Below are 13,670 nucleotides of genomic sequence, written 5' to 3' on the forward strand. Positions count from 1 at the left end.
GTCCCTACCTGATTATGTTGACTTTTTATGTGCAAAATAATGCCTATTGGAAAACATAACCCCAACTATACATACAAAATGATGGGATCTAATTGAGCTGCTACCACTTAGAAAGAGATCTTTGAGTTATTATGGACAGTTCTCTGAAAACATCCACTCAAAGTGCAGTAGCAGTCAAAAGCTAACAATATTAGGTCCTATTAGGAAAGGGATAGATAATAATAAGACAAAAAATATCATAATACCACTATATAGATCCATGGTACACCCACATCTTGAACACTGTATACAATTCTGGTTGACCCATATCAAAAAAATATTCGAATTGGAAAAGTACAGAGAAGGGCAACAACAGTGACTGAGGGCATGGAACAGCTTCTGTATGAGGAGAGATTAAAAAGACTGGGACTTTTCAGCTTGAAAAGCAGACTGGGGGATATGACAGACTTCTTCTCTAAAATTGTGACTGGTATGGAGAAAGTTATGTACTCCTTTACATAACACAAGAACTAGGAGTCACCCAATGAAATTAATAGGCAACAGATTTAAAAACAAAAGCAAGTACTCCTTCACACAACACAGTTGAATTTGTTGCAAGGGGATATTGTGAAGGCCTAAACTATAATGAGGTTCACAAAAGAACTGGCTAGGTTCATGGAGGATAGATCCATCAATGGCCATTAGCCTAGATGGTCAGGGATGCAACACTATGCTCTGGGCATTATTAGGCCTCTGATTGCCAGAAGCTGGGAGTGGATGACAGGGGATGGATCACTTGATTGCCTGTTCATTCCCTCTGAAGCACCTGGCATTGGTCACTGTCGGAAGGCAGGATACTGAGCTAGATGGACCATTGGTCTGACCTAGTATGGCCATTATATTCTATATTCATCCTTTTGTAATTTGACCTATCACTTTTTGTAGAGCTCTTTCTTGAGCTTCAGATCATTGAAGATCTCTTGGTTAGGCTAGAGTGGTCCCTTGCTATACTTCCAATCTTTCCTACGCCAGGAGACAGTTCTGCTCTTGTGCCCTTAATGTCTCTGAAAAACTGCTAACTCTCTCTCAAACTGTTTTTTTCTCTTTAGACTTACTTCCCATGATATCTTACCTACCAACTCCCTGAGTTTTCTAAAGTCTGTCTTCTTGAATCCATTCTTTATTCTGCTGTTTTCCCTCCTACCAGCCCTTAGAATCATGAACTCAGCATTTCATGATCACTTTCACTCAACCTGACTTCCACTTTTAAATTCTCAAGCAATTCCTCCCTGTTTCTCAAACAAATCTAGAACAGCCTCTGCCCTAGTTGCTTTCTCCACCTTTTGAAATAAAAAATAGTCTCTAATGCACTCCAAGACCTAGTCGAATAATCTGTGCCCTGCTGTATTTTCCCAACAGATGTCTGGGTAGTCTCCTTCCACCTCTTCCCCTCCAAGTCCTGTGCTTTGCATGATTGTTAGTTTTTTAAAAAAAGCCTCATTCACCTCTTCTTCTAGGTTAGGTGGTCTATAGTAGACCCATGACATCACCATTGTTCTTTTTATCCCCACCCGGGACTTTGAACAATTCTGTCTCCTATTTCCAGCTCAGCCTCAGTGCAAGTGCATAACTCTGATATACCAGGCCACACCACCTCCCTTTTTCCCCTGCCTGTCCTTCCTTTGATGTAGCTGGTAAGGTGAAGCATACTGTTTCTTTGGGCGCAGAGGATCTGGTAATTCTGTGAGTGTCCACAGAATAAGGGACTGGGCACTTGGGGGCTGCCCAGAGGACTCTGGGTTGTGGGGGTGGGGTGGACTATATTGCTAATCTGCAAAGGGACAGTAGAGCTTGAGAGAGTGCTTGTGTTGCCTGTGCCTAGTGGAGTCAGGGAGCTGACTCCTGGCAGGCACAGACGAGACTTCCTCATGCTAAGGGCAGGTGGTAGTGAGACTCACAACCTGGGTAGCCCAGGGAAGCATCCTAGAATGATACCGGGGAAGATCTTTTCTGCTTTTAAAACAAGCCCAACATTTTAAAAACCATTCCTTTGCTTGCTAGCCGTGGCTTTTGTTCTTCAGTATCTTATTTTTCCTCCAGATATTTCCAGATAATGCCTAATTATTCCTTTTCTTCCAATATCTTAATTTCAATTTTTTGTGCCCTAACAAAGATTAAATTATTGACCCTGAAAGCAAATTGTTTTAAATATCTCAAAAGCTCCTTATTAAGAATCTAATATTTTTATGATCTCCTCCAGGATTTTTCCATGTCGTGCACAGCCATAAGACTACGTCAATTTATAGATTCTACACCCTACCTCCCTCCAGGGTAAAGTATCTGGACACAGAAAAGTCACACGTGCAAAAACATCAGGATGTCGGTGGCCAACCTTCCTGGATTGTCCCAGAGTCCCCAGAATCTACCTCAATCTCCCAGTGGCTATTAAAATCAATCCGGGAGTTTTTAATATGCCAAAAATCCAGTTGGCGGCGCAGCGGGGCTAAGGCGGGCTCCCTATTTGCCCTGGCTCCACACAGCTCCCAGAAGTGGCTGGCATGTCTGGCTCTTAAGTGTAGGATGGCCACAGGGTCTCCGTGCACTGCTCCCACCCCAAGCACCAACTCCACAGCTCCCATTAGCCAGGAACTGCGACAAATGGGAGCTGCAGGGGCAGTGCCTGCAGCACACAGACCTGCCTGGCCACTCCTCCACCCAGGAGCCAGAGGGAGTGCCAGTCGCTTCTGGCAGCAGCCAGAGGTAAGCGCCACCTGGCTGGAGCCCAAACCCCCTCCTACACCCCTGCCCCATCCTTCAGCCCCCTCTCAGAGCCTTCACCCCCACTCACACCAACTCCCTGCCCCAGCCTGGTGAGGGAGAGCGAGCAATGGAGAGAGGGGGGATGGAGTGAGCAGGGGTGTGGCTTCAGAGAAGGGGCAGGCAGGGGTGTGGCCTCATGGAAGGGTCAGAGAAGGGGGCAGGGCAAGCGTGTTTGGGTTTGTGCAATTAGACAGCTGGCAACCCTAACAATGGTACAAATATTCTGTTTAAAACTTCTTGTGGTTTAGGAAAGGATCTTTGTCAAAATAGCCTGCCCAACGCACATTTTACAAGTAAAAGCATTGAGTCTGTTTGCAGGTTACATACTGTATCTGCAGATTTTTAGTTTTAAGCCATTAATATCCGTGCAACTTTCATATAAAACTTCACAGTTAACAAATTCTACTATATTCTTTCAACTACGTTCCTAAATAATCAGTACATGATCAAAACTTTCCTTGTTTAGAATTACTTCATCTTAGATTCATCTGCCAAGCAGACTATTCCCACCTCCTTTATGTCCAGTGTGGAATTAAACATACAAAGAATCAACACCAGCTAACAGGGTGGGACCGAGGAATCCAGTCACTCTGTTAGGATCTGCATATAGAAAAATGTTACTTTACCTTGGGTAAAACTTGCCAAGCATTGATTAATGCAAAATGTAGTTCTTCTTTCCCCTTGCCTATTCTACTCCTCTCCCCCCTCCCCGCCCCTGGCCATTCTTACCACCCACTAAGGGTAACATTTTCAAAAGCATCTCTTGGGTTGACCTCACCCAGCTACATTAAGGTTAAAAACTACCTGTTTGTTGTCTCCACTAGCACTTTATAGTGAGATAATTAACAAAAGGTAGCTATCCTGCTGTGGGAGGGGAACACACTCTTTCTGGCAGAAGATATTTGCAGTGTTAGTGTAGTCATGTTGGTCCCAGGATATTAGTGAGACAAGGTAGGTGGGGTAATACCTTTTATTGGACCAACTTCTGTTGGTGAAAGACAAGCTTTTGAGCTTCACAGAGCTCTTTTACGGGTCTGAGAAAGGTACTCCGTGTCTCAGCTAAATACAAAGTGGAACAGATTAAGTGAAACACACCTTTCAAGATACATGGGTCCTAAACATGCCTATCGCAACACATGGTGTATTTCATCTAGGGCACTAGATGCCCCAGTTACAAGTATGTGGGTGAAACAAGACAACTGCTACACTCTCAAATGACATACGTGCAGGGCTGCTGGAACAATTTGTATAGTGGGGGTGCTGAGAGCATGTAAACCTTGTATATGATGGAAATCACTTCAAGCCAGGGGGTGCTGCTGCTGCACCCCCAGCAGCCCTCATTTTAGCACCTATGCACACACTGAAAAGTGACAAGACAAAAACACCATCCCCTGTGGATGAACGAAGTGATCACTCTATATCTGACCCCTCGGATACTCCTCCTCAAAGGAAACCTACACAACACCTACAAAAGATGAGCCCAGGGGGCTCAAATTCAGAACTTTGCCAAACACTAAAAATCATGGACTCCAAGGTACTGGATTTATGGCTTATTACCACAATCTGCAACCCTCCTTTGTCCTACAACTGCAGAAGTGTTAATTGCCCACATCATTTTGAATGGTTTTTTGCATCTTGAATTAACTCCTTACACTTAACAATCTGTTCAACCTTCTGTTTAGCTGTGACACTCCAAACTTGAAGAGCTCTGTGTAAGCTTGAAGGCTTCTTTCACCAAAAAGATTACCCACCTTGTCTCAGAATAGTTAATAACTTAGGCACCTTTCAAAAATTTACCTTGTCCCCACTGCAGCTCAAGTCAAACCCTGTCCTGATTCAGCTTCCATGTTTCTAGCCACTCCCATATCATAAGTCCTGCAGTTACTCTACATACTAGCTTTTGTGCTACAAGATGGGATAAAGCAGTTTGCAAACTGATTCAGTTTATGCTTTCATTCCTCATGAAATGTAATGCATGGGGCAGAATGTCTGCTGGTAGCTTTCACAGTTGTAACTCTTGGGTCAAGAAATTCTGTGTCTCATATGTGTTATCTGCTCTTCCGCCTGCAACATCACTTATTTTGCATGTGTGTGTTACTTACTAGTACTGTTGTTCGTCAAGGAAAGGACATTCAAGGGTTCTATCCTGGGCAACTAGGACGGGTACATAAAGTATGCCTGCCTGAAACAGCTCCAGGGTAAGAGAATAGCTTTATACAACTTTTCCTAAGAGAACCTTATTCTGAAATTCTTATCATTCAAGTTCACTATGGGGAGTGGTAGTCACTTCCCGTGGTGCCCGGCAGATATTCCTTTTCAACCTTGACATTTGAAGAGAACCCAGGAAGAGAGGAAATGGTCTACTGGTCAAAGCACAGGATTGGGAGTCTGGAAATCGGGTTTATATTTCCAGCTTGGCCATATCTGTCTATTTTTGTGTGTGATATCTTAATTCATCAGTGTTTGAGAATCCCGAATGAAAGCTACCAGAAAGTGCAGGTGATTCTCCATTTTACCAGCACTTTTAATCCTTAGCTTCTCAACTGAGATTGCTAACCAGGGTACTAAACAAAGCAGAATTTTTTATTGAAGTATAACAGTAGGTTTTTTACAACAGAATTAATGAATGCAGTTTACACTGGTTAACTGCAATATTCACAGACCAACTCCCTAATTTCAAAAGTGCAGTGAAGCCAATTGAACAATACTAAATTATGACAGCTTTACTGTATGTAGTCATGCTGTTAATACCTATTAGATTATAACTGCATTATACTGAGTGCTCCATTTCAGCAGGAGATTAGAAAGAACATTTGTTGGCTACCCTAGGGTTAGTCAGTGCTATTCACATACCATGTGTCAGCATGAGATTACAAAACTATTTATGCCTTTCATTTAGACCTTTCATAAAACTGCACCCAGCTCCAGTGCTGCATGAAGTTGAAACTCAGTACCAACATGACTTTGATAATTTAACTCTTAAGAGGTATGTCCTTTTTCAAAGAACAAAGAAGGCAACTAATGACTGGTACAAGCAAACCATGTACAAAGAAGAATTTGCACTGCCATTTTACAATATGGGTAAGTAGGCTTTACTAGTAATGTAAATCTTGGCTTTTTCTAGGAAGATTGACCCTAGTCTACTTATGTTCCTTATAAAATGTTTAACACATTCAAATGGATTAACTAATCCTTACAGCATGCCTGTGAGAGAGAAAAGTATTATCCCCATTTTATGACAGGGAAAAATTGACAGATGTCCTGTCTACACTAGGTAAAGAAGAGCCAAAGTGAACAGTTGCAGTATGTCCAGTTCCAAAGAGATAGGAAGAAGGCAACCAATGAATTGGAACACAGCAAATCACATGTATAATTAGATATCAATCTGTATACAGCAGCTGCTCAAATGCACTGCAATTAGGTGCAACAAGCAGTTCAATTTTAGGTTCCTAAGTTATTAGAAGTAATCACATTACGAAGACACTTGATTTGATCTAGTCCGTTTAAAGCACTGTGTAATGCAACCTATGAACATCTTGGTTCATTTTGGGATATCTGACAGACGAGACCTCTCAAATAAGGAGAGTCCTGTACTGAAGCGAGCAAGTACAAAGCAGTTGCACACACTTCCAGTCTGTGTGTAATAGGTATATTTTGTTAATACAAATAATAAAGATTAAATTTATCATGGCACCGAGAAGCCCTAGTTATGGACCAGGATCCTGTTGTGCTAGGTGCTGTACAAACCCAGAACAAAAAGACAGTCCCTGGCCCAAAGAACTTACGATCTAAGTGTAACAGACAAGTGCTGGAAACTGAAAGAGCCATGGGGAATACAAGGGAATAATACGGCAATACTGATCTGTGTGACAGGAATGGTCTCAGTCTAGCCCTTGTCAAGTTTTTGATAGCTTCATAGCAAAGGAGAGTATTTAAGGTGGGTTTTGAGAGAGTTAGTTTTGTGGCTGTTTATAAGGCGCTTCTCCTAACTATGAGGGGCAGTATGGGAGAAAGATTTCCAGTTTAAGGTGCCTTTTTGTCCAACTTTATTATGCATTAAATGTGCTTAATTTGGTTTAGTTATTTATCCATGATTCTATGTGCCAAAGCCAGTATTAGGGGAAATTCACTGGATACTTAAGTTTTCATGCCAGAAAGACACTTACTATTCTTTTTAGAAAGGAGCTATGAGATACAGACCAGCTCCCAGGGGAAGGAAGATTTTTTTTTTCCAGAAAGACAACCTCCAAGTGGTGCCTTTGATAAGCATTGGCCAACAACTTTGAATTTGCTGTGCCTTTGGTGAAGGCACAGGCTCTTAAGCCTCAATGGCCCAGTTCTGATTTGGATAATTGCTTTCAGCTTGAATTCCAGCTGCAGAGTCCTACGGAGATAGTATTCTTTTTGTCCTACATGATTCCTAACAAAATGAAACCATAAGAGCAGCCAGATACTGCAGTGCAGCATGAAGCAAGGAGCAGTGTCAATATAGCTGATAGAAACAGGCAGCTGGCAAGTTTAAGTGGCAGCAGTAATAGCTCAGAATGAGGGCAGACAACTTATTGATTTCTTCTAGCTTCCACGTTGTGCAATACAAACATGATAGGAGGCACAGACTCTTGCCTAAAGGCTGCCTACCGCACTCAAGTGTTTGATTTGAGAAAATATGGCAGAAGTTGCTGACTTTCAAATCAAGGCATTTATTTTCTCCATTTTAACTATGAAAAACGGTTAAGTCCCTTTATTAAAATTTACATGATTATAAAAACCTCTTCAGTTCCCTCAAATAATTTTTTCTGGCTTCAGAAGAAAAAAGACAGGACCTCTTGACACCTCTGCTAAAGGCCTGCACCCAAAAGCCCAATCTGTCTTCTACACCCAACTAGTTGGAATCATTCAACTTTTTCTGCAGATAATTGGTAAAACTTTTCTGATCAGTTTGTCAGGTCAGCCAATTGCCTTATCTACTCTGGTACCCTACCTCGATAAAGTGCCCACTTAATTGGCAGAAAGTGAACCCTTCCTTTTACCCTACAGTAACACTTTGCCTATGTGTTGGGCCGGTGGATGGCTTTTTTTTAACCACGTCTTCAAGGTCTCCCTCTTGCTGCAGCTTGCTTATTGTGGACTACAGATTGTTTAGAAGGATTGCCCCCCTGGAGTAGACTAGTTGAGGGGAGAACAACAGCATAAAGATGCAGAGAAGAGTTGTTGGTTTTTTTTTTTTTTTTAAGGAAAGTTGTATGATCCTCCCTGTACTTAAACATGTCTCTGCAAACATGCTGTTGTGAATAACGCTGCAGGCAGTTCCTGGAAATCCACTTTCCATCCTTGCTCTTGTGGTGTTCCTTACTTAGTATAGTTAATCAATCACAAGAATAGCTCATGCATCTAGGGCTACAAGCATAGAAAGCAGCTTGGCAACCAAGCTGCAATTCTGCTTTCACAACATTCAGCTCAGTAGAGAGAACAAATTCTAGTCTTGCAGAGTGACCTGTGGACACCTCTCCCCCAAGCACTATTCCCATAAAGAATGGGAAGAAGAGCAAAAATGAACTAAAAGAAAGAAAGAGGCTAAACCCCACACCCCTCCACCAAAAAACCCCCAACAAAACCATGGAGAGCACAAGACAGGTTGTGGTGACATGCTACTCCAGGAAAAGAGGCTGGGATCATATAAGGGCAACAGGAAAGCTTTAAAAATACCAAGTATTCCTGAATTTAGATCATAGGGATTCAGAAAGGAAATGCTTTATTTTTAATTCCAGACTGTGATGAGGATAAATACACACCAAGAACTGATCCTGGACCGCTGACAATCTGGAGAACCACTGCTGATCCAAAAAAGTATAACCTGCCCTTGCTTGTGAGAGAGAAGTATTTCAGCTGGCCTTTAGGAAAATAAAAGCAACCTGTTGAAGTTGATCCTAGTTACGTGAGACTTTCAGAAATCTGCTTCTGTTAAGCTATACTGTATCATTTTACAGTGTAGTTTGAGTTGGTGATGCTGCTTGGAAACTTTAATCAAGTTTTATCTGTGAATATGACTATATGGATTACTTTGTACAATAGAGTCAGCAGTGGGGAATGGACATACTTAATTCCCAGTGCATGTTCTTGTTAGCTGTGCATCTTGGGAAATAGTAATCCTTATTTAGTTACATCAAGGGGAGAATAGTCTCTCCAGGGCAAGGACAATTTCAGAGACCATCGCTGATATAAGTGGGGAGCTCCCCTAGCACCAAAGGCCTCTAGCAGCCCTTTCCTGCCCCACATGGCTGTGAGAAAAGCAACAGTGCTGGCTGGAAGTTTAAGAAACCTCAAAGGTTGTGAAATAAAGATAAATCAGCCCTTTTTTTTTTTTAAATTGTTCTTCCACCAATAAGGGAGCAGGGAGGCTTATTGCACTATATGATACTCTTGAAATCTGACATTACCCACCCATGCTACAAATTCAGCTGTCATAAGAATCAATGGAAAGCTTAAGCTAGGGCCTACTTACCCCATTCTCCTATGAAGCAGCTCAAGGGAGTGTGTCAAAACTGCAGGAAAATAGAAGTGAACATGGGAGATCTTTCTCTACAACATCCCCACAAGAGTGAGGGGCTTTAGCAACTGAGTTTGATGGAGAGAAGGCCTCCAGATCCCACAAAACCTCCACATTGCTTAGTCCAGCAGCAATTGGGGCTTTCTAGATGGATGGCTGCTCAATGCAGCTCCACTGCAACCTTCTCTCTAGCAGCACTGGCCTGAATGCACAAAAGGAGCTAGGCACTTAAGTGCCAGTTTTGGAAACACAGAAATGCACAAGACTCCCACTGAAACCCTGTAGGTGCCTAAACTCACTTGGCTCTTAAGTTTGGGGGTTTTTTGGGCAGTAAAATGTCCCTAGGCACTTATCTTTCTGCCTCTGGGCATGTACACTGCTGAGTCCCTGTGGTGTCTGGACACCTATCTTCCACCTACAGCCCACCATAATTCATGAACCAGGGAAGATTGGTGGGAGAGAGAGAAGGCACCTTCCCTCAACCTTTAACCCAATGGTTAGGGCACCAACCTGGGATGGAGAAGTTCTTCCCCCCTCCCCCAGTTCAAGTCCCACCTCCTTCTGCAAGTAGGAATGTCACTGAACTGGGGCTTGCTAGCTCTCAGGTAACTGCTCTAACCATTGGCTGTGGAATATTCTGATGTGGGCACTTCCTCAAGCAGGAGTGTTGAAGCTGTTGCACAATGGATAAACAGTCATTAGAGCAGGGGTGATTCTGGGTTTCCCACAGCCCAGGTGAGTACCCTAACCACGGGGCTAAAAGTTATGATGGAAGTCCTCAAATCTCCCACCTCAGGCTTCTTGCTAAAATGGCATAAGACACCTAACTCCAAGGAGGGTTCCCATCTGTGAAGTGCAGAAATAGGCACCTAAGGCTAGGCTGCAGGAAGGAGCCTGAGACCGGGGGGGGTGGGGGGCTTATCACAGCTCCCCACTCAGCATCTCCCATTGGCTGGGCAGCTCCCTCCATCTCATGCTAGCTTTTGTGAACCGCTCTAAGGTCTCTACTGTTCAGCCTAAATCAGCCTTTGTATCACATGATTTTTCCAGGTGCCTAACTCCTTTTGTGTAGTCTGGGCATTGTTCCTTCAAAGTGCTTTACAAACAGTAAAATGGCACTTATTGCTCATATTGTGAAATCAGTTGCAATAACATTTACTGTCTTAAAGGGTTTTAAATCTCAAAATTCTCTCTTCTTCCCCAAAATGAAGTTAATTTAGACTAAAAACAAACCAAGTGTTTCAGCTCCCACTATTAACTTTTACAGGATGATTTAATTCAATCTGCAGGGCTAAAATTTGGGTAAAGACTTCATTCCTCTGTATTGCAAAAGTTTACAGCAGTTTAGGGAGGCAAGACTTTTGGATTGCCAAGATAGATGAGGAAACAAGAGGCCCTTTTACTTCTGGGTGCCTCTGACACTAGTTCTGTGGTGATTATCAAAAATCTCATAATTGAGGTGTTCTCTCTATATATTTTTCAGTCTTCTGTCATGCTGTGACTTCTCCCCCCACCCCCTACATACTCATTACAGATTACTCTATGTAATGTCTAAACAGTTAAGCAGGAAGTGCTTCATGAATAGCAGTAAGATAAGGACTATCCTTCAGTCCTCCCATAATTCCCTCCCAAATTACTTTATCCTGGACACATAACCCATCCCTTTTTCCTTAGCAGTATTCTTGTAATACAGCACCCATTATTAAAATTTGTTTCATTAATTTATTTTCTTCTGGGGAATATTCCCGCTAACTTTCTCAATCCAGAGACAAGTTGATCTTATTCTCCACCTATTGCACATTTAATTTTGTGATTAAGATTTGTCACCAACTTTGAACATATTTGCCATATTAGGTGAGTTTTTAGGTATTTACAAATACAATGAATATATTCAGTCTTTCACAAAATTTAACCACCTACATTTGACTATGAAAGCTATTTTCTTGTTGTTCTAAGTTTCCTATATTCCCCTTTGCAGCTTGATTCAACTAATCCATTACAGCAAAGTCAGTATCTAAATTTGACCAGTTTATCATTTGGAGATAAACTATGCTTATTTCCACCCGACTGAGAGGGGAGTACTCAAACTTCACAATGCAATGTGTGTATTTACCTAAAAAAAAAAAAAAAAGAAATAAAATCATGCTGTAAAGGCCACTTTTTTTTTTAAATTGGAAACTAAGACTCTTATTAGATCAAGTGTTACATACCACACTATCAAAATAAATAGGTCTCCTTCACTTGTTTACAGCTCCAAGATTATTCATGGAAATACTTCCAGGACATAATCCAATGACATTAAGCAGAAACATTGCCTTCAATAGGTGTCAAAAGGTGAATTCTGAATCACATTTTCAGAATACATTAAATATCTCAACTGTGCCTTTGATTTATATAGTTTTTAGGGCTGTTGATCAACTACAGTTGACTCACATGATTAACTCAAATTAATTGTGATTAAGCAGTTTTAATCGCACTGCTAAACAATAGAATACCAACTGAAATTTAATATTTGGATGTTTTTCTACATTTTCAAATATATTGATATAAATTACAACGCAGAATATAGTGTCCAGTGCTCACTTTTACAAATATTTTCACTGTAAAAATAGTATTTCAATTCACCTCATACAAGTACTGTAGTGCAGCCTCTTTATCGTGAAAGCACAACTTACAAATGTAGATTACATAACTGCACTCAAACAAAACAATGTATAAGTTCAGAACCTACAAGTCCACTCAGTCCTACTGCTTGTTCAGCCAGTTGCTAAGACAAACATGGTTGTTTACATTTGCAGGAGATAATGCTGCCCTCTTATTTCCAATGTCACCTGAAAAAGTGAGAATAGGCACTCTCATGGCACTATTGTAGCCAACCGTGCAAGGAATTTATGTGCCAGATATGCTAAACATTCGCATGCCCCTTCATGCTTTGGCCACCATTCCAGGGGACATACTTCCATGCTGATGACGCTAGTTAAAAAAAATAACGCATTATTTAAATTTGTTTGTGACGGAATTCCTTGGGGGAGAACTGTAGGTCTCTTGCTCTGTGTTTTACCCGCATTCTGCCATATATTTCATGTTATAGCAGTCATGGATGATGATCCAGCACGTTTGTTTTAAGAACTCTTTCACTGCAGATTTGACAAAACGCAAAGAAGGTACCAATGTGAGATTTCTAAAGGTAGCTACGGACCGTGACTCAAGATTTAAGATTCTGAAGTGCCTTCCAAAATCTGAGCGGGATGGGGTGTGAAACATGCTTTCAAAAGTCTTAAAAGAGCAACGCTCCGCTGCGGAAACTACAGAACCTGAACCACCAAAAAAGAAAATCAACCTTCTGCTGGTGACATCTGACTGAGATGATGAAAATGAACATGCATTGGTCTGCACTGTTTTGGATTGTTATCGAGCAGAACCAGTCATCAGCATGGATGCATGTCCTCTGGAATGGTGGTGACGCATGAAGGGACACATGAATCTTTAGCAAATCTGCCACAAATATCTTGCGATGCCAGCTACAATGCCATGAGAGTGCCTATTCTCACTTTCAGGTGACATTGTAAATAAGAAGCAGGCAGCATTATCTCCTGCAAATGTAAACAAACATGTTTGTCTTAGCAACTGGCTGAACAAGAAGTAGGACTGAGAGGACTTGTAGGCTCTAAAGTTTCGGAGTGTTTTATTTTTGAATGCAGGATTTTTGTACATAATTCTACATTGTAAGTTCAACTTTCATGATAAAGAGATTGCACTACAGTACTTGTATTAAGTGAATTGAAATACATTTTTACAGTGCAAATATTTAGAATAAAGTGAGCACTGTACACTTTGTATTCTGGGTTGTAATTGAAATCAATATTTGGAAATATGGAAAACATCCAAAATATTTATATAAATGATATTCTAGTGTTTATCATCATGATTAATCACGATTAATCTTAATTGCACGATTAATCTTAATTACTTGACAGCCCTAATGGTTTTCCTTTTATAAATTTCTATAGTGCCTTTGCCTAGTTGTGTGAAATCAAACAGTTCTAATCACTGACGTACAAGAAAAAATTTAAAGTGGCACCTAAAGATTAAAACATATGAATAAACATGTTTCCTTCTAATTAGCAAGAGATTTACTTTTCTGTAATAGGCACTCAAAGTGGAGAAGTGCATAATTTTAAAACTATTTTAATTTAAAAAAAATCAGAATAGTTCAATAACTGTAAATGAACTTTACACTATCAAATTTAGTTTTTTGCACATTTTCTGTAAATTTGTCTTAAGAGCCCCTTGCACACTCCCAACAACTTGAATCACAAAGTTT

The 13,670-nt window shown here is 41.1% G+C and overlaps 1 protein-coding gene across 1 annotated transcript; it reads left to right on the forward strand.

Moving 5' to 3' along the window:
* The first annotated feature begins 2,248 nt into the window (after window positions 1-2,248).
* On the forward strand, window positions 2,249-8,704 carry SPMIP3 (sperm microtubule inner protein 3). Its single transcript, XM_074947610.1, has 4 exons — window positions 2,249-2,310; window positions 4,905-4,997; window positions 5,699-5,880; window positions 8,568-8,704. Exons 1-4 carry the CDS (start codon window positions 2,249-2,251, stop codon window positions 8,702-8,704), a joined length of 474 nt encoding a protein of 157 aa, XP_074803711.1.
* The last annotated feature ends 4,966 nt before the right edge of the window (window positions 8,705-13,670 follow it).

The sequence above is a fragment of the Natator depressus genome, chromosome 3 (assembly GCF_965152275.1).
Source record: "Natator depressus isolate rNatDep1 chromosome 3, rNatDep2.hap1, whole genome shotgun sequence".
In the NCBI taxonomy this organism is placed as follows: Eukaryota; Metazoa; Chordata; order Testudines; family Cheloniidae; genus Natator; species Natator depressus.